Below are 26,370 nucleotides of genomic sequence, written 5' to 3'. Positions count from 1 at the left end.
GATATAAGCCTGGAAGAAGAGAGGGAGGAAATAATTGCTTTAGACTTCAGCTGAAGTTGAGAAGAAAGAATCAGTGTCCCTTTTTTTTAGGAATTCATCAGGAAGGTCGTGTTCCTGGTGAGGACAGATCCTCTGCAGAGTCTGTGGAGGTACTGTACGGAGCGCTGTGGGGCATTCACAAAGCAGGTGGCTTTAGATTTCAATTAGTAACTCAGCTGTCAGTGACAAAAAGCTGTGTTCCTTTTTTGGAAGTATTGCAGCACTTAGAGCATACTGTGTTGTAAACAGCATGTTCCTCTCCTCTTTTTCTTTAGCCAAGAGGAGAAAAATAAATGTGAGGCTTCTGGGCTAAACAGGACCAGGACTGCTGGAGTATGTGTGTAGTGGGGGGTTGTTTTGATGGTTAGTGCTGAAATATGGGGCTTAAAAGATAAAGAGATTGGGTAGATGGAGGTGTTATATCAAATTTGTAGACTTTGCCTCTCAGACATTTGTAGTTTAAGTCTATCTGTCCCTGGTCCCTGAAGATCAGCTGATGGGTTGAAAACCAGGGGGAGTTAAAGGGGAGGGAGACGAAATGCAGGAAAAACTGCTGATCTGTCTTTTCCTGGTTGATTTGAGCCAGACCCCAGGGAATGGGGGAACATTCTCACCTGGAATTCAGATTTGGTGTTCAATGCAGCTAAAATGAAAGATCTAGTACCAGTGCAGCTCTGGAATCCTGCAACGAAACGCTGAAGCAGAAACGTTATGTGCGTCTCTGCTGTCAGTTGCAGCGTGCTTGCTTTTGGCATCCGTTGTGTTGACAAAAAGCGATGGGAGATTGTTTCTTACCCAAGTCTTTATATTCAGACTATAGCTGCTTCCTCTTTCCTACTCACATTTTCCCATATGGTGACTTTGGAAAATTCCTCCCCAGTTTCGTTGGGAAGTGCAGGAAACTCTCGTTGGTAGAGGGTTGCCTGTTACTCTCTCTAATTCTGCTGCTCACATCTGGAAAGGATCTGGCTTGGAAAGGGGAGACTCGCTCTGAGTTCAGCGCCTGTAACTGACATGGCATGAGCCGAGGGAGCCTGTGGGGCAAGAGAAATGTTCTTCTCCATTCATCTGCTTTCTGACAGCAAAGGTGAGTTTTTCAGCACTTAATATATATATTTTTTAAAAGCTGGATTGTCAGACAGTATCCAGCAGCCTGCCTTTCAGCTGCAGCTTTTAGATGGGGAGAGATTCAGTGTAACTAACAAGCTCAGTCAACCTGTTGATATTGAAGGAGGGGATGCTCTTCCATCTGTACATGTGTCCTGTGAGAATGTGTGTGGAGAATAATAGGTAGAGAGACGAGATTTTCTGAATGTGATTTTGTTGTTTATTGAGGTAACTGTAATCACTGAGAAGCAGACAGTAACTCCTGAAACTTCAGCTTCTGGGACGGTGCCTTTTATAGCACTCTGCCTCTGGTGCTGTGTGTCAGCAACGTGCAGAAATCAGTAGTTATTCTGTCTGGACTCACAAAGATGCACCCACAGAAACCCCTGAGCTGGTTTCAGTATAACTTCAGTCTCTGGGTGGAAGGACCTGATCCAAAGCCCACCAGACAGCAAGGCAAGAGGACTCTTTCTAGGGGGTTTTGAGCTACATCTTTAATAGTTTCTTAATAAGGCTTTGGATCAGGCCCATGGGAATGAGTTGAAATGAAGTTACTTCAGAGTTTCTTTGAACTAAAAGAAAATCAAAATCATGCCTGGTTTTCCTGCCTGCACTCCAGATGCAAGCAGATGTTTCTGCATCCAGAGTGTCTCCCTGTGGCACCGGAGCACTGTTCACTTCAAAGGCATCGTAGCAGAAGTGTGCTTATTGATGAGAACAAGGTGAGGCTGCCTCAGGAATTTTAGTGTGCAATAGGTGCAATACTTCATATTATTTTTTAAATATCTTTTCAGCTATATATGTGCAAAAGTCAATGTGTTGCAAATCTGAAGAGCCCCAAACCAACCCTGATGTAACTGTCTGCTATGGGAACAGTGTTGGAATTGTTACAGCAGGGCTGGTTGTGACCTGCATATAAGAAGGGTTTGGTTTTTTTTCCCTTTAGTTGCTTTTCTAAGTAGCTCTAAGGCTAAGCTGATGCATAGGGGAAGTACTTTGTTAGAGATCTGATATATTTTCTGAGATGATTTTCTCCAAGATTTTGGAAATATTTTCTGAGGTTAGGTCACCAAGTACTGAGGATTTCACTAGTCCACTGCTGGCATACTCATATGGTCAATCTTGATCTTACTGTTAATATCTAGCTGCTATATTAGAAGCACCACCTGATCTCTGGAATGTTTTGTAAAGGAGATTAATTTCTTTATATTTAGCTTTTACAGATAATGGAAGCTGTGGAATAGTAAAGCAAAGGGAGGAGGGATAAAGCAAACTGTTAAATGCTTAAACCCACAGCATGTTGGTAGCAAAACCATCACTGTCTTGGGATGCTCGTAGTCTCACCTTCTCCCATTTCTTCAAGTATGAGTCAGTGTTTAAAGAAATCGTTTAAGATTTTCATGTCTGTGGCTGAGAGCAGGATCTCTCCAATGCTTCCCAAGTACCTAAAGTCTGTGAGCGCCCCAGAAATTATTTCAGTTGGTGCAAAGTGGCAAACCCCTGTGGATGCAGTGCTGAGGCTGCCAGTCTGGCTCTAGAGGTTCTTGTTTCCAATGCAAAGAAGGAACCTGGTCTGGCAGAGGCGAACTGAAAAGTCATGCATCCATTGTGCTTTTTCACCTTAAAAGATCAGCCTAAATAAGAATTTCTCACCACTGTTGAGTACTTCTGTGAAGAACAGCCAAAATGATAAAGACAAGCCATTACCAGCCCTTTCTGCAAATCATTATGTATGAAATGTGAGATGGGCAATGAATGAGGCCAAAGGGGCTGAACTGGGGCCAGCTGGCTGGCCCAGTCGATATTCAACTTCTGTTTGAATTATTTTAACCTGCTGCCAGAAAGATAAAAGCTGAACATTAGCCAGGACTCTTAAGGTTCAGGACAGCACCATCCAAAATCAATAGGAAGCCCATTTTGTTTTCAGTAGCTCTGAGATTTTGTTATTGCTTGATGCATGTGAAGTGGCTCCTGCGAGAGGCATCTGGACAGCCAGAGTCAGTCCTGTCCAGCCCACCTTTGTTACATTAAGGAGAGGGAGCTGGGACTCTGTAGCTTGGAGGAGACTGAGGGGTGATCTCTTTAATGTTACAAATCCATCAAGAGTGGGTGTCAGGAGGATGGGGCCAGGCTGTTCTCAGTGATGGCCAGTGACAGGACACGGGGCAACGGGTAGAAGCTGGAACATAAGAGGTCCCAAAGAAATACAAGGGAAAACTTCTTCCCTGTGAGGGACAGAGCCCTGGAAGGGGCTGCCCAGGTGGGTTGTGGAGTCTCCCTCTCTGGAAACCTTCAAAACCCAGCTGGACGAGTTCCTGTGTGACCTGTAGGTGATCCTGCTCTGGCAGGGGGCTTGGACTGGATGAGCTTTTGAGGTCCCTTCCAACCCTTGAGATTCTGTGAACGGTACAACCAACGGCCACATAGCAATAACATCGCATAACCTCCTCTATCAATCTGGCGTTTCGCAACGTGAAAATAAAAGAGAGGCAATAACGAACTTGAGGAGCGTGTGACGGTGTGTGTGGGGATGCCGCCAGGCCCGCAGGCGGGTCAGGCTGGCGGCCCGGCCGCTCGGTCTCACGCCGGCTCCCCAGAAGCCCAGAGGGGCAGCGGGGGCGGTGGGCCTGGCGGCGGGGGCGGCAGTGACGCGCTGTGGGCCCGCAGGGGCGATGCGCGCCGGGCCCGCGCTGCTGCTGCCGCTGCTGCTGCCGCTGTGCTGCGCCGCGCCGCCGCCCGCGCGCAACCACTTCCCCGAGGGCGCCCCCGAGCGGCGGCGGCCGCCGCCCGGCCCGGCCTCCACCTGCCCCCGCGACTGCGGCTGCACCCAGGAGGGCGTCGTGGACTGCGGCGGCATCGACCTGAAGGAGTTCCCGCTGCTGTTGCCGGAGCTGACCAACCACCTGTCCCTGCAGGTAAGGCTAAGGCGGCGTCCGGGCTCTCGTCGGGCCGGGCGGGCACGACTCCTTGCCTTCTCCTTCCGAGTCCGTCCCGCCGCCTTCAGCGGCCCTTGGGCTTCGCCTCAGGAGCAGGAGGTGCCAGAGGCCTCGTGCTCCAAAAACACACCTTCATCAGCGTTAATTCTCTCCCCTCAGTTCCAGGGAGGAAAGTGGACTGGAAATCTTTCTCCTTGTTTTCTCCCAGCTCCAAGAGAGTTTTTGTCCACACGAATAATTACCAGTGAAGGTGTTTCATTTTGAGGTGTCTGCGAAAAGGATGGGCCAAATCACTTCATTAGTGGGAAGTTTTTCTGGCAGCGTTACATGATAGTTGAAGTATTGTAAATGCAGTATACCAGGCCAGACACAGACCCAACCAGTGTCCCATCTCTCCTACAGCACCGCTCAGCTGTCCAAAGCCATCCGTCAGTGAGTGGTGTTACCCGTGACATCCAGAGAGCTGGTGCTGTGCTTGCTGGGCTGCCTGTGGCTCAGAGTCTAGTGTCATGCCTGCAGCAAAGGGTTCTGCTGCAGGGATGTCATGTCTTGTCAAGATAAGGGCATGTAAAGAAGGGAGATGCAAACTATAGGTAGAAGCAGCAGTGTGCCCTGGACTGTCAGCAGCTTTCTCTGCTCTGCTGTTGGTTAACTGATCCCTATGACCAGCATTTGGACAGGCATCCTTTCTCTGCCTATGCTCTGACACCTGAGGATGTGGGCAGTGCTGGAGTGTGGCAGCCCTTTGGACATCTCTGAGTGGTGGCAGTTGTTCCAGGCTTTTCAATGCCTCTTTGGCCTTTAACTAACTGCTTTTTGTTTATTGCTCCTGTTTGCCAGTTCTGTTCAATGGATGAAATACAGTTTTTGTGCAGAGCTTTCTATCCAAGTGCAGTATAGTTAGAAAAACTGTAATGTAAGCTGGCACCTTCCTCAGCAGATCTCTCCCAGGCATGTGCTAGCCATGGCTCCTGCCTCTACTGGCAAAAGCAAAGAAGCTTTTTGGAGCAGCAGCTGTCACTTTCTGTTTATTGGCTTGGTTTTTAGCACAGTGGGTCCTTGACTGGTGCCCTAGATGCTAAAACTCTAGAATCACTCATTAATGGTCAAAATGTTAGTCAGCATGTTAATGAGCACCTGATGGCAGTCACCTCTGACAATAGAACCAGAGAAAGCACAGCCAGTTGGACTCTCCCTGCCCGTGACAAGTTTTTTTTAGAACAACGTGTAAATAACAGAAGTAATAAACTTGGAAATCCACAGTGCCAACTTTGTAGCGAATGCTTTGCTGCAGCTATGAGCTGTGGCTGTGGCAGATGGATTATAGGCCTTGCCAGGCATAATCATACTCTGTGTGCTACCAGTGCATAAGCCAGATATTTCTAGAGATGAGTACGAGCTAGAAAACTTGGTTCAGGCCTTCAAATGCTGCTGGGTTTGAATGCCTGGGTTTTGAGATCCAAGTCTGTCTCATTACAGAGAGAAGTCTTGACAATAATGTGACACGGTGGGTTCATTTCCAGATTTTATTAGAGTTCACAGTCTGGGTTTATTGGGATCCTTCTTGGGTTACTTTGCTGATGATTAATATTCTCCATTTTCTTAGAATAACCAGATAGAAGAAATCTTTCCAGAAGAGCTTGCTCGTCTCCACAGACTGGAAACTCTCAATTTGCAAAACAACAGGCTAACTTCAAAAGGTGAGTTGGCAGAGTCATGAAGTGGACAGAGCCTGAGCCTCCAGAACAGCAATGAGGCCAGGGGCAGCTGATAAGGAAAGCCACCGAGTGATGGATTGACTTGGTTGGAGTGGTTAGCTATAAACCTCACTCCTTTGGCCATCACACAGATCATGGAGGCACTTTATCGTCTGAAACGTAATACTCAGTGTATAAGAATGCAGCCTTACTGAACTGAGGAGACCTGGCAGCAGCACTGTGTGCTGTGGCGTGAGATCTTCTTGTCCAGGAAACTCCCTCTGATCCCACAGGCACATCAGTGCAATGCACTCGAGAACCAGAAATGTCTACATGCTGAATGGTTTCCTTCTGACTGACCGTGTTTCTTAATCCACTTGTTTAGTTCAGTCTAGTCAGGCAGTTAGTGCAGTTTAGTCCAGTTCAGTCCTTGTCCAATTTGGTATAAATATGATTAATATATATTGCAAATAAGGCAACTTCTACCCTTCTTCTAAAACCACTTTGATTTTTGCAGGCAGGTCTTGCTTGCTAAGTCTTATTCTTGTTAGAGAACCTCAACAAGGGGTTAGTAAGGCAAGTAAAGAAACCCCAGAGGAATTAGAGTAAATAGTGAGCAGAATACGTAGTACAGAAGATGTAATTGTGAAATTGTATGTCACCCAGTTGGTTTGAATGCTGTTGCCATCTTTATTCCAGTGATAAAGAACAGCCTTTACTGAGAATGTGGGCATTTTGTGTGTGGGACTCAAAATATAGCACACATATTGCACAAGGCTGTGCTTAATGGATTCAGATTTTGATGGTATTACCTTTGGGACTTGGTGTTTCTCTCACAAGCTTCAGTGCAGCCCTGAGTTTCCAATGTGTTTTGACACGGGAAATAGCTTCACCTTTGGCTTATGGTTATCTAAGTGCCAGGTGAAAATCTTGTTTGCAGGCTTTCCATTGTGACAGCCATTGTGCTTGTGTGATCAGCTGGATGAGAAATGATTCAGCTGAAAATTGATCATTACTGGAGGAGAGTAAGCTCCAAGCTGGCTCAGCTCTCTGAGCTGGTTACTGCCTGGCTTCTGGATTGAGGGGGAGCAGAACAAGAGAACAAGAGTCTGATTGTGTCAATGGCAATGAATGATATTTAAGTCTCACCTTAAATATGCTGAGAGAGAATATTGATATTTTCACTCAGAGAAGCACTAAGGTGCCAGTGTCACTGATAAGTTATTCCTGATTTTAAGGGTTGCCAGAGGAGGCATTTGAGCATCTGGAGAATCTGAATTACCTGTACCTGGCGAACAATAAGGTAAGAGGATCACAAGGCTTTCAGAGTTCTTTTCTTACCGTATCTTGAAAGTTCAACAAGCAAGTCTTCAATTCTTTTAAAATTAATATCTTAGGTAAGTAAATTTGTGATAAAAAAAGTCATCATCTAATTCAGGTTCATCTAAGGTCAAGACAATCAGTATACTAAAAAATTGGAGGGTACACATGCAGGTATATTTTGATCATTTATTTATTTGTGCACCTCGTGGAAGGTTTCCGTTGTCTGTGTAGCAAGGTGCAGAGAGACCCTGCATCTATAAATTGCCACTCTTCAGTAGGCTTTGAATCAGCTGCATGCAGGTTTGGTGGCTACCTGTGTGCAGATGACCTGTGGAGTAATGATGTGAAATGCTGCATATCTTGTCAGATGAAGCTAGTTGAAAATTTTGTGAGCAAACACATCCTAATACCTGTGTTGGAGCCATCAGGATCTGTAAAAAGCTATCCAGTTTTCCCTGACTCCTGTTCTCATCAGATTTTGAGGGGAGGGAGAGATACCCACACACAGTGAAACTGCACAAGTTATAGATTTATTCTTTTAGCTTCACTGGTAGGAGCTGAGTTTTGTTTTTAATGGAGAAGATCCTAGGTGCTTTCCTGTTCATGACCCAAGTTGGATGTCATGTCGGAAGTACATCTCTCCTGCCAAGGCTAGGAAATGAAGTAACTTCTCACATAACCCTCACATCTGGGTGGTTCCCATTATGGCTTTCTTTATATCCAATGATGGTACACAAATGTTTGCTGCAGAGGAAATTGCCATGCCAAAGAGGAATATAAGTTAAAACCTCAGTCTAGAAAAACCCTGCCCTTCCCTCCCTCCCTCCCTCGCTCTCTATATTTATATGTCTGTATACATATTTTATTAGGCTCTTAAAATCTTTGACCTTTTAATGTTTTGTTTATATATATGTGTGGCTACATTCAGGCTTATTCAGGCCAAGACATATCCAGAATCACTCCCTAGATTTCTGTATGGAGTTATTGAGAATAGAACCCATTCCTCAGTACAGTAACATTGTGTTCTTTTCTCCCTTTTAAGCACCATTTCCATATAACAATCTTGGCAGTTAATAACTCCATAAAAAGGAACAAGCCAGACTGTGACTAATATTCCAGAACTTTGCACTCCAATTTTCCCTGTGTGACAAAACAAAGTGTTTGGTTTTTCTGGCTTTACTGCAGAGAGAAAAGGATCCCAAAAGAAAATGCAAACATCAGCGAATGTCAAAACTAGTTACAGTGAGAACTTGTGGACCCAGAAAAATAACACATTTCTTTATAAATCACAACCCAGGACAAACCAGATTGGCTTCAAACTGCATCCACTCTGTGGCAGGAAGCACTGTGGATCAAGTGACTGTGGTGTCTGGAGGAGAGCAGGGATTTGCTGGTAGTTTGCTCCTTGTTTTGTGGATTATCTTAATTCTGCTGTCTCTTCAATGATGATCCCATCAAGTGTAGCTAAATTATCTTTTACTAAATGTAATTGGTCACAGAAAAGAAATATCATAATAGACTAAAAGCTGTCTCTGGCTTATAAGTAACAAGTACTTCAAATAAAGAATGGATGCTGTAGTCCTTTTTAATTTTTCACTTCATTCTCTGTCACATTGAATCCACGGTAAGCCTTGCTAATAACAGAAATCTCTTCCACCCAACTGCAGACCGGATCCTGGGCTTTCCTTATTATTCACCAGAAACTGATGATTTTGGTGACATTTGGTTTTACATTTCCCCATATCCTCAAGGTGATACAGGATTCACCTGGATCCAGTGTTTCTGTTTGTATCAAAGCAAGAAAACCCATTCCAAAACTGGTAATAGCTTTTGTATGATCCTTTTGTGTTCACTGATTTACTCAATAGTTGACAGTGAAGAAATATTGTCTGCCATTTGGAAAGACAGATCCAGCAGTAAAGCTGCAAGAAAATTGCAGTGGAGAACCACATGTTGCTACTTATTAGGTAATATACTAGACAAAGCTACTCAGTCAACTTTATTTTTGCTAACAGTTAAAACAATCCAGCATTAATCCTTCATGCAGTCAACCAGTGGAGATCAGTTAGTCTCAGTCTCATGACTAAGTGCTGAAATGCCAAAGAAAAGCCCTGAGCAAGTGAAAACACTTTCTTTGGATGAAGCTTCTCTTTCTTCTTTCTTGTGGTTCTGGTGCCTCTCATTTCACATGTCTGAGCCCTTTGTTTTGTTTAAAAGCTACAACCTGATAGACCTTATTTCACAAGAAGAGATTTAATGTGCCTTTATTATATGAAAATGATTCAGTCTTTTTGCTGTGTCTGAATTCTTATGTCACAGTAGAGATTGATTTCTTTCTGAGACACTGTCACACTTTCCTAGTCAAAGATGAGTACTTTTATCCACTTCCCTGAAATCATATCTCCCAGATCAGGAGGTGAGAGGTTACTGGTAAAGCCAAGAGCAGTGCTATGACAACTGCAGGAATCTGTAGAATGCCTCTTTCCACCACTCACTCACTGCAAATACTGATGGGAAAGATCTTTTTGTCTACTTGTGATCATTTAACATTGAAGATAGCTTAAGGATGGAGGTTTTGGCACAGGTGAAAATAAAAAATAGTAAATAATGTGCTTTCATCTTTTAAAAAATATGATTGTATCATGAGTCCAATGAATTGCAGGTTTATGGCTACAGTCCATCAGAGCACACTTGACAAACTAGAAGAGAAAGATCCAGGCACCCTTTAGGTAAATACATAGTTGGAGGCTTGGTTTAGGCACTTCTCCAGTACAACGTCTGCTCTCTCACATTTTGTTAATAGTTTTGGTTTTACACTATTATTAATAACGAAGTGCAGTTTTAAGGTAATAAAAGTCTGAAAAACATGTTTTCTCATCATGTGAGTCTTGCTGTGCCTTGTTGGCTGCATGGACTAAGTTCTGCTTCACGCCACAGCACTGTGAGGAAGAAGCTTTGCGGGTTCAAAGAATTTCAAGCTAGAAGGCAAATCTCTTCCATTACCTAGTGTTTCCTGTCCTGATCTCAGAGCTTTAGATGACAAAGAATCTAGTATCTCTCTGGAAAAGAGGTTCTCTCCAGAGCCCTTCAGAGAGTACATAAAATGGTGTAAAAAGTGGCCTCATTTGTACTGTAGTTAAGATCTGTAACCACATGATTGTACCTGCCTACTGCAGCTCGGTAGTCTACCTGCTCAAGGATCACATCCACTACAGCATTGTTCTAATAATTTGTTTCCCAAGGGCTTAACCTCGAGGCACAAATTGTCTGGGTTTGCACTTTCCAGAAAACTGTCCTCCAGCCTGTATTGAAACCTGTGGTTTTGGTTTCTAGGTGAATGACACTACTGTTAGCAGCCATTCAGTGAACCTGAGTAATGGATTGTCTGGATACTCTGTAAAACTGAGCTTTGTTGTTTGGTAGTTTTCACTCTACCAGTTTTTGTTCAGGTGCAGATGTTCCCAGTATTATTTTTTAAAGTCACTGATAAAAATATCAAGGGAACACAAGCAAACACATGGAATCCTGTGCCTCTTATCAGCTATAAAGTTTTGGAGACAGGACCTTTCTGTCCTGTTTTGTTTCCGATACATTGCTTGTTTGATAAACAAAGTATCACTGTACACTAAGTATTTGCTTTGAAGCCCTATTTGATATTCCATCATTCGGCTCAGAAGCATCTCTGTTCTTTGGGAACCTGAATCCTGCATTGAAAGATCATTGTAAATGGATGCAGTGTTGGAACAGACATAATGAAGTGAAACTCTTCCCCTCCTCAAGGTACTTTCCTAAGAGAGTGAGTAGCAGGCCACTGTGAGGTGGGTTGGATTTTTTTTGGCACAGCAGATTGAGGAATTAGGAACAATAATAAGCAAAGTTTTTGCTCTCTGAATAACAATTTCTTGATCTCTTCCACCAAAAAGAGACAGGGCTCTTCCAATTAAAACAAACATTCACATATCTTGGAGCAAGTCTGTCTCCTTCCTAAGGAGATTAGTGAGGACAATGTGTTTTCGTTCATGCAACCTGCATTCAGTTTGATTTGGTTTTGCTTATTTAGAGAAAGTAAATTTGCCAGTGTTTTGTTGCTGGTCTAATACTTGGTAAAAACATTTGTTGCATTTAATTGTAATTCCCATGTGTATTTCTTTTACAGCTAACAGTGGCTCCAAAATTCCTACCAAATACCTTGATCAGTGCAGATTTTGCAGCCAATTATCTCACTAAGATATATGGGCTCACATTTGGACAGAAACCAAACCTGAGGTAAGGGACGGGGAAGGAAAACAATGACAGTGTTCTGCCACTGCATGGGTGCAGTTGGTGGGTGATAAGAAACTATCTGGCTAAACCATGTTATTGCTGACCTATGTTTTTTGGAAAGAAGCTGACTGTTTGTTATCCTCTGCTTGAAAAATCAAATAATCTCTCAGACAAACACATTCCAGGGTTTCTTTCTAGCTGCCAGACACTTTTGCATAGATAAAAATGAAATTGTCTCCATTTTATGTGTATATCAGTTGTGAATTGGATGGAACAGCTTTGGTTTCTCCAAATGGAGATTAACAGTTTAGAAATCCTTAGTGTTATTATAGTCTTTTCATTTAAAAAAATAGAATCAGATTTGGAGTACAGTAGTCAGTGCAGTTGAGTGCAATAAAAGCTGAGCACTTTAGAACCTTCAGAACTGGTTCATGCCCTCAGATCCAGTTTCAAAGGTCTTTTTGCTAGTTTCAGGTTGTGATTTTCTCAGCTGGGTCCAGTGCAGCACATTGACCCATCTCAAATTCAGATGCATATAGACCACCTCCAGTGAGATGTGGTCTTTTCCAAAGGCATTTTGAGTTGTCTGTACAGGCACTGCAGCATCCAAGTCCTGCGAAGACATCTCGGACTCTGTTGGCAGCAATTTACACGTCCAAGTTTGGAAGCATTTAATAATGGCTGAGCCAGTTGTGCCTCTACAGCCCAGTCTTGTGATGAACTGAAGAACTCCATTCCTGTTGAGAACTGAAGCTGCTCTGTACTTAATAGGCCTTTAGTCTCAAAGTCTCTTTGTAGCTGAAAAGGCTGAGTCACTCACTGATTTCTGGCAATATCTCATCATGAAAGAAGCTGCATGTGTTCTGCCTTAATCTGAGTTACAGAAGCTGCTTTGTTTTGGTTTCATGTTAAAATTCTTGCACTCTTCTGAAGTGATTTTCACACTCTCCTATACCAACACTTATTTTAATCAGAGTAGTAACACTGATTTCCAAGATTGCTGATATAAAAACCTGACACTGTTGTTTCAGATGGTTTATTTGCTCCCAGCAAAGTTCATGGTCTAAGAGTGATTATTTGGAAAGCAAGGTTTTCAGAAAGACAAATATTTGTGAGATGAAAAGTACAGCTGACTATGCAGGGTGAACAATATTTTCAGTGTGGCTCTTAACTCCCTGGAGTGAGTGATCACACAATTGTGTTTCCATACTGAGCCTTTCCTTCCTTACAGAAAGACGTTGCCAAGTTCTTTGCAACTATTAGAGAATGCAAGATCAAGTTAAAAAAGCACACTTTGACACTGTGCCCTTTTCCAATTTTAACCTGTCTCTGCAACTTTAGTTGCTTGCTACATCTTGGGGTAAACAGAAGAAAGGAAGAGGTAATCACAGTCAGTAAAATCCTGTAATTTCTTTGGGTAAAAAGAAGTTAAATGAATTAATTTAGCAGTTAAGCCAATGAAAAGCAGGGATAACTTCATAGAGCTCCATTGTTTTAAGCAGAATTAAAACCTGTGTAAGAAAGAATTAATTAATCTAAAAAAAAAACTGATTGGAGAAACTTCTGTGAATATTAAAGGTTAAAAAATAAGAAGAGCAAATAAAACCCCCTCTTTTTCTCGTTCCCAAATGTTCTTTAAAACTCCAGATTATTCCAGTTTGAGTGAATTTGCTGTCTCTCTGTCAGTACTCTATGTCTTTCTGAGTTCTAGGAGTAGGAGAGAAACTGTTTCCTAGGGTATTTCCAGCCTTCATGGGAGCAGAAGGAATTGAAGGGTTGAGAGATCTACAGGTTGATTTTGGAAGCCCAAGAAGCCTAGATTTTATCCCAGATATGAGTTCTAACCCTCTCAAGTGAGGTCACCACACTGACATTCTTTGTTTCAAACCTTTTTCAGTGCTTTTCAAAGCACTGCACAATCTCAGATTTGCACTCAGTTTCTCGTTGAAGATAAGGCTACTTGTGAAATTTATATTCACATGCAGGTTTGGATTTTGAGTAGACCTAAACTTGAGAGAGTATTTGGATCAATCATTTGGTTTTGCATCTATATCCCCTGCTAAATTAAAGGGCACGTTTAAACAACAAATTATCTCAAGGAAAAAAGAAAAGGTTGAAATATAGTTTTTAAACAGCTTTCTCATGGTGAACATAAAACCTCAGATCTCACTGTGTGTTTAACCTAATGTTGTATCTCCTTCCAACAGATCTGTGTATCTTCATAACAACAAACTTTCAGATGCTGGTTTACCTGATAACATGTTTAATGGCTCTGATAATGTGGAGATACTCATCATGTCTAGCAATTTCTTGAAGTATGTTCCAAAGAATCTCCCTCCAGCCCTGTATAAATTACACCTAAAGGTAATGACAGCAAGGTTTTTCATTCCTTTAGGACTGTGACAAAGTGCTGTGTTTGTGTGGGGTTTGTATGGGATTCAAAGCACACAGCCAAGCCATTTCAGTGCACTTGGAAACATTCCCAGGCCCATTGTAAGTCTCCTCTGCTATATCCTCAACAGTAGCTGTCTCCCATGTCCTTACTTTTTCTTCTCATAAGTAACAGTGTTTTTGCAAAACACCAAAATGCTCACGTGGAACAAAACTCCTGTTTTGTGTTTTCAGGGAAATGTGTTGCAAATGCCTGTGTGGTGTCATTGTTGGTCTCTTCCCTGCATATACTGATATTAATGCATAGTCCTGCAAGGAAGTAGATCATTGTCCATGGCCATCCAGTGACTAGCCTCCCAGTTAGTTTGCCACTGATGATGCTTTTTGTTCCTGACAGCTGCTTCCACACTATGTACTGGCTTTGCACACAAACTCTTTTCACATAAACTACTGTTTCCTAATATTAGTGATTTTTGTTTGCTACTGAACTGGCAATTTGTACAACACGAAAAAGTTTGGATCAGTAGTTCTTTACTTCTCCAACCTCTCCAGCAACAGTGCAATAGCAGCAATTGTGGTATTAACTAATTAATTCAGTATAATCTGATTTTGATAAAGACACATCATCATGTCTGTGATAGAGATCTCAGCCTTGTTAACAATGGGAGAGCTGCAGCCAGGGGAGTCCTGGTTCTGCTTGCTTCTAGTGTTGACAGCTCCTTGGACGTGTGTAGATTGGAGTCTGTTATCAGCCCCTGGACTTAGGCAGTTCTGTGTTGCCTCCCAGCTTTCTTTTCCCTAATTCCCATTAAAGTCTTCTAGAAAACAGACTTCTCCAGCTTGAAGAAAAGTAAAGGCGAACAGTCTGATCCTTCAAATTACCGGAGTTTCTCTGCAAAGTGTGAAATTGCTAGTCCCCTGCATTTTATTGCCATTTATAAGTAATCATTATCTCCCAAAGGGGTCTCAGACTTGAAGGACTACTCTTTGAACTCGTGTCCTTTCCTGCTGTCACCAGTTGTGTTAAGGGAAGAGGAGCTGAACAGAGAGATGAGCATTTAGTTTTCAAGTGCAATGCCTGTCTGCAGTAACATTCACCTTGATATTTTGCTTGGGCAAAAACCAGAATGGTGAGAAATGAGATACAGGCAGTAGTGGATCAAAAGTGTCTAAAAGGTGTACATTAGATGTCACAAACCTTTTTGTTTCGTTCACTATTCATTGAGATGTTCAGCCAAATCTGTCTGTGGTGATATCCACACTTTGTATAGGTTGGTACTTGAATCTAGTCCAGTCTGTCTGTCACATTATTGTGTAGAAGTAGATTGTGGGAATTTCAACAAATTCAGTGTCATTATGTATCCTTTTATAATGCCTACAGTTCCTCAGTGGACTTTCTAAGTGGAATTTTGGTTTATATGTTGTTCATGTCTGCCTGCTGGCTACTGTAAAGCCACACTCAGTAAGTGTAATTGTTTTGGAATCTGCATTGCAGGAACTGTACCTTTTGGAATGCCATTAATGCTGGAAGTGTGGCGGGTTCCTCGTTCTTCTTAATGGTGAAATCTGTCTTAAAAAATCCATTCATTGTGAGCAAACTCTAGACACAGTTGCCTAGATTACATTATACATTTGCACATAGGTGTAAGGACTACAAATTGTCCAGGGGGACAAATTCTTACTCCTTAGCCCAAAGATCCCATAGGGAATCAGTAAGGATAGGCTGTAATATTTTAGTCTATTTTTTTATTTCTTAAGCAGAATTATAATGCCTTGTGAAATATCTTATGGCTGGCCTTTAACTGCCTGATATTTATTGAGCAAAACTGGTTGTCCTATGTTGTTTCATGCCAAATAATGTGCTTTGTGTCTGGTGACTCTAGAATAACAAGCTAGAGAAGATTCCCAAAGGAGCCTTCAGTGAGCTTACAGGTCTGCGGGAGCTGTACTTACAGAATAACTACTTGACTAATGAAGGAATGGACAATGAAACCTTCTGGTGAGACAGATCTGTAGTTTGTACCTCTGTGTCTCTCTGCCTCCTCTGGTGCAGTAGTACATCTGCTGAACAAAGTGCATTTGTACATCTGAAAATTATATTTGTTATAAGCTGCATGACATTATGCATTTATCAGCTAATTGTGTATGAAAAGTCTTAGGTTCAGGTGCTGCCATTCAAAAGCAAAGATCTGTGTGGGTGGTTGGAATTCACACTGCAGAGTACTTTTATACAAAAGACTGAATGTCAGGCTGCATCACACCCTGATTACCACAGACCCAATCACACCAGGTACTAAGTGCTCTCTGGGAAAAGGCCACCTAGAGCAATGCTGAAAGGTGGTCTCTGTTCTACCAAACTAGACAAAAGTGAGAGGTAACTTAGGTCTTCACAGTTTCAAGGGCATTTCACTGGGAGTTAAGGCCAGAGCTTGGTCTTCAGTAAACTTCCTTCTGTGTTCCTGTGAAGGTGACTTGAAAGCAGCCCCAGATACACAGCAGTGAATTTATCTGGCACAGGTGTACCCCCATGCAGATGATTGTTGGAGCAGGCAGGGATGCAATGGTGCTTCTCAATAGCCAGATGGCTGCAAAAGCCTTACTACAAACTAGAGCAACAGAAATAGCCTTTGACTGTCCTAAATTTAGCCTGGGAGTTAGCACTGCAAAAAGCTAACACACACTTGAGTGCAACCCTCATTCCACCTGAAAATCCAGATTGCATAAACTGTCCTGCCCATAACTGAGTTCTGTAAACTTCTCTGATACCCAGACATGACAATATGTCAAACTGTGCTTTCCTTTTCCACTTCCCACTCTCAGAAACCTCCCCTAGTAATTTACCATAGTTACCTTGTGTCTACCTCCAGGTCATGTTGAACATATCATTTCTATTTGGATTTTGGTGAACAGACTACAGTGGCTATAGCTAAAGCACCAGTCACAGTCCACAGAGAGGGTGGATATTGCTCTTTGCTCTCATGAAACTGTCTGTACAGCACAGCAGAGTGCTAGTGAGATGTACCCAAGCTGGGGAAACATTGTAACGTGCAGCAGTGAAGTGCTTTACCCAGGAGTTTATTTGCTCATTCAGGGCATGTTTGGATAGCTGTGGCAATGGAGTAACCAGTAAGTCATGTCTGTATTGCCTTAGTTCTCACATTTCCTGAAAACTTTCTAGTCATCTGCAGTAGGTTATGTAGTGCTGTCTCATTTGAACTGAGAAACCAACTTGAAATACAAGGGAATACAGGGCTCCTCAGTCCTGGCATGGAATACCAGTGATCTACATCCAGTTGGTATAAGTGGCTGGTCTGAGGATTTATTTTAGCTTCATCTGAGTCCGTGGAATCCAGATTCAGTAGCTTAAACAAAGCAGCTCTAGCCCTGACTCACTTCCATAATGCTAGGGGGTCAGGAGAAGTTCACTACCTTAGCCTAGGACACTAAATTAGCATTTCTGCTTTTCATGAGTAATATTTCATCATCTGAAAAGCAGGTCTGCGCTTCAGTTTCAGTATCCACTGTCAAAGAGAAATAAATTACCCACACTCAGGCTGTGCTGCTGTGACACCAAGCACTAAATTCTCTGTTCTAATGGAGCGCCTGTGGCATCATTCTTGTGGTACCTGTTCACTGAAATTGCTCATATGTTGCTGTCTGTGGTGCCAAATGAGAGAACAGTAGCCTGCAAGACTGATCTCAGCACGGTGGCAGTTTAGGTGTCTGTGGTCTCTAGGAGGTTCCCTTGCTAGTGTGGCTGGGAGCAATGGCAGTGCCTGGTCCTGGTCCCTAATGGCAGTATGGGAGCTCCCTGTTTTGCTGTCCACATCAGCCATACCGTGAGACAAAAGAAGGCAGTGGTGGGAGCTGTGCCGGGTAAAAAGACACTAAAGCAAAGATTGTAAAGTCCTAGGGGAAGTTCGTTATCATTTCACCTTGCAGAGTGTTTTCTTTCCTGCTTTCCCAAGGAAATTGTCCAGTCTTGAATATCTGGATTTGTCCAGCAATAACCTCTCACAAATTCCAAGTGGTTTACCCCGAAACATCGTCCTGCTGCACCTGGAGAAGAATGCAATTAAGGTGATCGGCAGAGATGTCTTGACCCAAATTAAGAACCTGGAATACCTTCTGCTCCACAATAACAAACTGAAAGCCCGAGGTATTCACCCATTAGCCTTCCAGGGCTTAAAGAAGCTGCACACTGTTCACCTGTACAACAACATGCTGGAAAGGATTCCCAGCGGGCTGCCCCGAAGGGTGAAAACACTTATGATCCTTCATAACCAGATCTCTGAGATCAACAGGAATGATTTTGCTACTACTTACTTCCTTGAAGAGCTGAACCTGAGCTACAATAAGCTCAAAAGTCCCCAGATCCATCGGGAGGCCTTCCGTAAACTGAGGCAGCTGAAGTCCTTGGATCTTTCTGGAAACAATCTCAACACTGTGCCCTTTGGATTTCCAAAGAACTTACAGATTCTGAAGCTGAAGGAGAATGAGATAAGCATCATCCCAAAAGGGACTTTGTCTGGGATGACAAAGCTGCAGGAGCTCTATTTGAGCAACAATAAACTGAAAATCAATTCAATTTATTCGAGAGCGTGGAGAGAGCTCAGCAGTCTGCAGGTAGGAACATCACCTTCTCTCGTTGTTTTGGTAATGCTGCTGTCCTTGTCTGTCTGCCTGAGACAATTTGTGTAGCACCAATATGAGATGCACTTGGTCCTCATGCCCTGGGCTTGCATTGAAAGTTCTGCACCCTTTGTTTCTAGAGTAGAAATGATGTGCTGTTGTGCCAGCGGTGGGTGCCTCCCAATGCTGATCAGGTTGCTGGTCCTCCCTGTATGATTAATTCTGGGAAATATAAGGACATCTTTGTTTCTGAATCCTAACAGTGTCATGTATTTTCAGATAAACATCAGTGAGTGTTGTAATTAAAAATGCAATTATGCCTTTCAAATTACTTGTCTCTCAAAAGATTTAAAATCAGCTTTGAAGAGAGACAGCAGGAGGAAGGAATGCATAAACAAAACCACTCTTAATTCTCAAAGCCCCCACATCAGCTTATAGTCAGACAGGCCAAGCTGTAGGATTTAGCAGCTCAGCTGGCTGAGGCACCTGGGTAGCAGCTAGGGGGTCTGGATTCAATCAGCAGTCTTCTCATTTGCTTAATTGTTGGAGAAAGTTAAACACAAAACATAAGGCAGGCAGGGACAATCACTTTTGTGCTGTGCAAAATGACCTTTCAGAGTTGTTACACTGAAGGATTTGTTTGCATTTCCTTTTAGGCAGCAGCCTGTTTCCTGCAGTAAAAAGGTATTACCCATGTCATATGGCAGCCATCTAGGGTGTGCATGGATAGGTCACCGTACAGGCAAGGTTTGTGTGTCTAAGAGCAGATCAGGGATAAGGGACACAGAGCATATGTCACCCTGGCCCTCACTGTGTTTTCAAACAATCCAAACGTTTATCTATGTGAACATTTCCCTTCCTGTTCTTTCTGGGAATAAACAATAGCTTGTTTTTCAGCTAATGTGAGTCTACTGTGCAGCCACAGCATCTGTAGAGCTGTTGGTTTGCATCAGCTGCAGATTTGGTCCATGGCTATAATAATGTATTTTGCATTTTTTGGTTCCTCACTGATAATGTCTCTGCAAATATATCTACCACGAAAAATAGACTGAAAGGAAGATGTTATTGAGAATTACAGATGCTGGAACTGTTTCACAGCAGTAACTTAATAAAATGTAGGCACTGTCACCTGGGTTGGATATTTTTCTAACTAAAAAAGGGGTCATGAGACTTGTTAGGCAGCTTTAGTTGTTGGTTGGAATGATAAACTTTCCTTCGTGAAAGACCTAATTCGTAGCTATTTGACATTACTTTTATTCTACTGTCACTCTCTTGTAGTGAGTGTCAAGCCAGGTTAACACATTGCTGAATCAAATGTTGGTCCTTCAGTTGTACCTACCCCACATCAAACTCTGCTCATATTAAACAAGGTTAAGATAATACATACTTAAAATTCTGTTAAGACTAATGGTGCACTGTAGCTGTTGCTTCTTATTTCTGGAACAGCATTACTACTTGTTAGTTATTTCCATGATAGCATATACCAATCTTTTTTATTATTAAGGGCTTAACTGAGCAATTGGTTTATGTGTTGGTGCACTGGAGTTGGTTTGACAAGTAACCATCACATAAGGTCCTGATTGTGCCTGTTCTTAGCATATGCTTCAGTCCACACTGTTTCCATGGAAATCAACTGAAGACTGCAGTTGCAAAGCCAGACATTTACATAATTGTTTGCCAGACTGGGATGATGTGGAGAATAAAACTACTGAAATCATGACAGTCATTTGCAGAAGTGTAGCTTTGAATAATGTGTAACTAGCCTGTCAGCTTGGTGCTATGAAAATGCTGCAATACAGGATAACAAAATACTTGTATTCACCCATTTTCTAGCATAAAATTAATGAGAAATTATCATGGCCTTGAGTCCTGATGTCTTCATACATTCTTCATGTTAGACCATTGCCAGATGTTTTTATGTGTAATTCTACCTAGTTTCTAACCTTAGCTAGTGAAGCATTTGCAGTAGCAGCTTCTGACAAATTCTCATATGTATCTGAAACTCAGTCTACTTTTAATTCACTTAAAGCAGGCATAGGCTAAAGCCTGGGGACAGAGGTAAAGCAATACTGGAACTCCTAAACATAACAGCATGATGTCTCATGTGAAATCATGGTGCTACATAGTAGTGTGAGAGAGCAGAATTGTCGTGGCCACACTTACCTTGATGCAAATTACAGGTAGATTAAATTAGTTTATGCTATAAAAAACATCACCCCAGTTTTTCTACGAGGTCAAAAGGAACTTTTCTGCATGTCTGACAATATACAGTTTCCACTGTACACACAGTGTTTGTCATTTGCCTGACCTCACCAGAAGGGAGATGTACCGAAGCAGATTCACCATCTGAAAAGTACCATCTGAAAAATAAAGCCCTTTTGTCCAAATGATTTTCAAACACAACCCTGGATAAGCTTTGCAGAAACGTCTCGGCTCTTCACTGTTACTGGACTATATAGATATATGTATGTATAGACTTGAGTGTGTGTGCATGAATATGTTTAAAAGGCAATGGATAAACTTCAAAGGAGGTGTGTGTGTATGGAGCCAGCCTTTGGAAGCTCATTTTTTGTAAAACATGCGTCTCTTTGCAGCAGCACTGCTAATATTTACATTCAATTACTACTTTGACCCCTTGTTGTCTTTTCCTTGCAGTCACTAGACATGGCTGGCAACCAACTGACTTCTATCCCATCAGGCCTGCCAGAATCTCTAGAATATCTGTATCTTCAGAATAACAAGATCACTACGGTTTCAGAGAATGCTTTTGAATCCACGCCCAAAATAAAGGGGATTTACCTCAGGTAAGGTAAAGTTGCCACTTCAGCACACAACATTTTTACTTCTTTGTTCATATGATAATTGCTTACTTTTCAGAAAGTATTTAAAATCCCGACTTTCTTAATAAGCAGCTTTGTTTTATAGTAATGTGTGATGAAACTCTTTGCATCTGCTCAGAAAAATATGGATTATTATGTATTGTGGATACACATAATAAGCTCTTTCTTTCTGAAAAGTTTGTCCTTTCTGTGCTTATTAGAATAGATTAGGTATGCTAGAAATTGTGGGAAATCAATGTTTAAGATTACGTCATATTCCAGTATTCATCTGCAAACTAAGATCTTACAGTCCAGTGGCAGGACTGCAGCTTCACTTGTGACTGTTAGCCTTGGATTTTGACAAAATCCCTCCCTAGTGAAGTGCGTATCACCAGTCTTGAAGTTGTGTTCATTCCCTTCATAGTTTTGTCAGAAACAGATGGCAAATGACAACTGTGACAGTTGTGCAAGTAAATTGAGAAGCTTCCCTGGGTTTTTTCATACTCTGTCAATAGGAAGAGGACTTTGTTTTTATAGGTGACAGGTACTGACCTTTTTGACATACAATGTCAATTCAAAGTAATGTAACTGATTCAAGCAGATTTTCATACCACAAGAAGTGAGGCAAGAATGTGGCCTAGTAATAAATTCAATTTTAATCGGATGGAATGTTATTGAAAATATTGCCTAGAAGTAATTTATGAATGCCTTCAGAATATTTGATTAATCTGATCCAGTGGATGTGTTCAAAAAGCCTGGGCTGCCTGCTGCACAAGACTAAATATGGCCTTATTTTGTCTATAAACGACCAAACTGTTCTGTAGTTTGGAATAGTTCTGAATCATACCTTTTTGGATGAATGATTCCATACCAAGCAAATAAAATTGCAAAGTCTGGTGTAAATTAGAGCAGTCTGTCTATTCAGCTGCTCACATTTATGAGCTTTTAGTGAATGCTTGGATGCAAACCAGAAACCACATACCACATTCTATATTTCTATATAAAGAGAAAAAAGGAATTTGCTAAACTGTTTTGCTAACATATTTAGGAGACAACTCCACCCAACCTAAGCTGAAATCCTTAATGGGAGGTTATTAATCACTGCAGTGCTCTGAAACAATAATATACATCTGGAATATTAGACAGAATATGATTTTAAGCATGTTTGAGAGTGACAGACCAAGCATTTATGTGAGAGGTTATTAAATTGCAGATGAGTTTATTTTCTTGGAAAACAAAATAAACAGATTAAAAATTATTGCATGTTGCTTTGTTTCCAAAGGGATACTTTGTACCAATACTTTGAGCTTTGTAGGAGAAGAATTAAACAATCAAGAGGTGTCACAGAACCTCATGAAAAAATCAAGCTACACTTTGAAATGTGATGTGCTATGGAGAAGGCAGAATGCTGACAGAAAATATTTGTGGGGGAGGAATTCCAATATCATGATGTTTTTTGTTGTGGGTCAGTGTAAGTTGGAGTAACTCTGCAGAACCGTTTCCTCCTACTCTTCTCATTTCTGTGTTGGATATAAAAGATAGGTTTCTTTCAACAGGAAGGCCTTTTTGTTTGTTTAAAGGTTTAATAAGATTGCAGTTGGAGCACTGAAGGAAAGTACCTTCCAAAACCTAAAGCACTTACAGGTATTGGATATTGAAGGGAACCTTGAATTCAGCAATAATTCAAAGAATAAGGATGACTCAGAAGAGGAAATAGAATATGAGGAAGAGGAGGAAGAACTGAGCTAAAATGTCAACTCACACAATCACATCATGTGAGAGGTAATAACTGTAATTTAGTTAAATCAAAGACCCAGTCTTAAATTCTTGTGTAAATAATTCCAGTTTACAAAGATGATTGAAACATAGCAAGTGGTGTCTGAGCCCTGGATTCAAAGGTTTCCACTGAAATGTGACTGGGAATTGCAGAATCAAAAAAGGTTGGATGTGTGTTATGTTGTAAAATGCAATGTCAGTATATAGCTGTGTTCTGTCAGAGGCAGTGGACTGTACATAGTGGCTTCTGCTTACAGCCACAGCAGGCACAAGAGGGAAATAAGGTCGTGATTTACTAATTCTGGTAACAAAAAAGAAAAGGCGTGTCATGATGGTTTTGAGCAACTAGTTCAAATGGAAAATGAAGAATAATCTGTGGTGTAGAAGACCATGTGACCTGAAAATGTGTTTAAAAACTTAGACAAACTAAAGGAAGATAGACACATTGGTGTCTGTTAAACATGGTGTACATTTGCAGCCTCTGTCTCAAGCAGTCCTTAAATCACTGACCACTCAGAGTAGGAAGATAATGCTACACTTGGCATATTTCTTAGGAAATGGATATCTACTTTGGGTCAGTTTTGGAGATGGTACACAGGGCTGGATTGATGCCTGGTCCAGGATAGCCAGCTCTCACAACAGCCTGTGCTTTTGCTGCTGATAAGTCTCAGTGAGGGTTAACTGCTTACTTCACCCAGATTCACTGACAGGCCTCTGGGCAGCTGCACGTTGCGATTGCTGCTGTCTTTGATTCCAGACTAGTAATCAAAACTAAGATCCCAATATTCCATAAAGAATCTCTGCTTGAACTTCTTTTCTTTTCAAATGCAGAAGAAAAGATGAAGGGTGTATGGTATTTGAAGAATATATTTTTTCCCATAAAAAGAATAGGGATCTGCTTAAGCATTTTATGTTCAAAGGTGATGAGGTTCAAGACACTACTCTTTATGTCTGGAGATCTAAAATCTCAGACTTGGAAAAAAAACTGTGTAGTTCTGTCCCTAATCAACGTTTTGTCATGGAGAATGACACAAGGAATTGGCTAGAAATAATGCTAATAGGCTGAAAAGATGATGGGGCTTGAAGAGGGCTACTTGACAAGTCAAACATTAAACCTCCCAGCTGAGCTGTATGAAGACTTTGTGAGAGTAGAAATAAGTTGCATCTATAGACTTAGAACACATACAACTTCTGAATGAAAACATCTCTGGTTTGAGGCACGTGCAACCTGTCAGCAGGTGCTAAGTTGAGCATATTCTGAATTTGGTATTCCGTTATGTAATTGATTTTGATTTTCTGATCTTTTGCAGGAAAGCATATGGAAAATTACATATATGCCTATGTGTATATATCTATATAGATACACAGAACACTTAGCAAAACGTGCAATGAATTACGCAGAAACTGTCGTGGCACTGGGCCAGGCTCATGGGAGACAGTGTGTTACAGTGCCTGGTTCAGGGAGAGACCCTGAATGCCTTTCCAAAGCTTCCAAATCATCTTATACAAGACCCGGGATCATAAGGGATTGCTCTGGAACTCACAAAAGCTGGCTTTTGTTTCTACTGTTTCTCTTCTTTCACTGTTTCCATCTGTAATAACAATATGGGACTGTTTTGAACACATGCCTTCAAGTGCTCTTTTTATCACTGCATTTTAAGTGAACCATGTATACGCTTCTTTTCTTTTCCTCCATACCAAAGAAGCTGTTGTTGATCAGGCAAGATGGATATTTGCAGTAGTTTCACGTGTGGAGCAGTGTAAGAGGCGTTTTGCTCATGGAGCAGCCGTAATAGTTCTGGATGCAACTATTCCTCTGTTATAACAATGTGTATATTTGGATGAGAAAAACAAAGTAAGGCTGGATCCCATAATATTTTATCTCTACTGCCAAAGCCTGCAGTATATGCCTATTTTAGAAAGGTTTTAAGATAAAACAATTGCTCTTGTGAATATATATAAAAAATCTTTATGTCTGCCTTCCAGAGCTTCGGTGAAGTTTCTGTCTTGCTGTTGTTTGCCCATGTGGCAGTTGTGTGACTGTCTCCAAAGATGTGTCCAGAAGATTGAGTAGCTCTGTGATTTAATATATGTGGTAGAATTTTTCACATACTGTATATCATTCACATTATGAGTCAGAAGTGACACTAATGAAGCAAAAGAGATGAGCGTGGGGTGTCTTAGGAGAAAACTGTTAGGCCTCAAGAGAAATTTGTTTAGTTCAAGTCTGGAGACAGTGCCTGCTGTCATACTCTCTTGAAGCCTCACTGTTTCACGGTGTTAAGTACTCTCAGCTCCTGTTGGAATCATGGAAAATAAGGAAACCAAGGAAAAGAAGACCCACAGAGGTACCTTGATGGCACGTTGCTTATTTGATTATAATGTCCTTCATCTGAGGTAGCCAGCCTGCTTGGTGAAATAGTCTTTTCTTTTGAGGATTTCTGATAGAACACGTGTTGTTTTGCATACTGCATTCCAGGATTTACTTGGAAACAGAGTTGGCTTATTTTTTTAGCAGCTGTCTTCCTGCTTGAGAAGATCTAGTTCCACATTCTCCCTTTAGGTTACCATAGCACATAACAGTAATTCCAAGCTGATATTTCCTACCTTTGACAATTCAACATGATCATGAATCATAGAAGGGAAGATGGCTTCCTGGAAAAAAAAACCTTTGGCCCTAAAAATTGCAAAAACATCACATTTTTAAATTTCAGCTGTACCACTGAGCAGTAAAATAGGCTTCCATCTGTTTTGGGATAGATTTCTGTGTGAAACATTTACAGAATATAGCTCAAATCAATTAGCTATCTCCAGCAAACCCCAGTGGAAGTTTTGCCAGTCTTTGGTGAAGCAGACCAATTTATTGTATTCCTGAACAAGCTGAGAATATGCAGGATTGTTTAAACTTCAGTCCCTTACACTGTCAGTCTGTGAGAAATTGGGTACCCCAGACTCCTTTTGAATGTCTTGAGAGTCTGATGCAGTGAATACAGGAGTGAAGGTACATTTTAGCACCTTAGCTCAAAATTTCAGGATGATACATGCACTGTTAAACTTCTCAATCAGGCATCAGCCTTTGACAAAGGACACCCACATAGAGTTGAAGGAGCATATCCTGTAGAGTTAGGAAACCCTTTCTGAAGTTTATTTCAAAACAATTGCACACTGAATCTGCCCTTTAAAGGGGTCAGTATTTTCCAGCATTAAAAAAAAAAACAACCCAACACCCCCCTGCACACACTATTCCCCAGTAAAAGTCTCAACCCTCCCCAAGAGAAATGTCTTTTGATTGTCATGTGAAAGATCGATGGGAAGAACCAGAGTCTTGATTCCTTATCTAGTGTCATCAGCACCTATGAAATTAGGCATAAAACTGTGAAAACAAAA

The 26,370-nt window shown here is 41.6% G+C and overlaps 1 protein-coding gene across 4 annotated transcripts; it reads left to right on the top strand.

The window, feature by feature from the left end:
* PODN (podocan) lies at nt 1-26,370 on the top strand. 4 transcript variants are annotated; one of them, XM_062003424.1, is made up of 12 exons: nt 1-117; nt 920-1,126; nt 3,814-4,061; nt 5,689-5,782; nt 7,018-7,082; nt 11,259-11,368; nt 13,573-13,729; nt 15,640-15,755; nt 17,725-18,382; nt 21,044-21,192; nt 22,788-22,989; nt 24,294-26,370. In XM_062003424.1, exons 2-11 carry the CDS (start codon nt 1,090-1,092, stop codon nt 22,954-22,956), a joined length of 1,803 nt encoding a protein of 600 aa, XP_061859408.1. In that variant the 5' UTR covers nt 1-117; nt 920-1,089; the 3' UTR covers nt 22,957-22,989; nt 24,294-26,370. The 4 variants fall into 4 exon arrangements, with proteins under 4 accessions (XP_061859408.1, XP_061859409.1, XP_061859407.1 ...); XM_062003425.1 differs by having other exon boundaries at nt 1-149; nt 1,002-1,126; XM_062003423.1 differs by having other exon boundaries at nt 1-149.

Source organism: Colius striatus, chromosome 10 (genome assembly GCF_028858725.1).
Source record: "Colius striatus isolate bColStr4 chromosome 10, bColStr4.1.hap1, whole genome shotgun sequence".
NCBI lineage: Eukaryota > Metazoa > Chordata > Aves > Coliiformes > Coliidae > Colius > Colius striatus.
The sequence above is the reverse complement of the archived record's forward strand: the minus strand, read 5'-3'. Positions and strand labels throughout refer to the sequence as shown.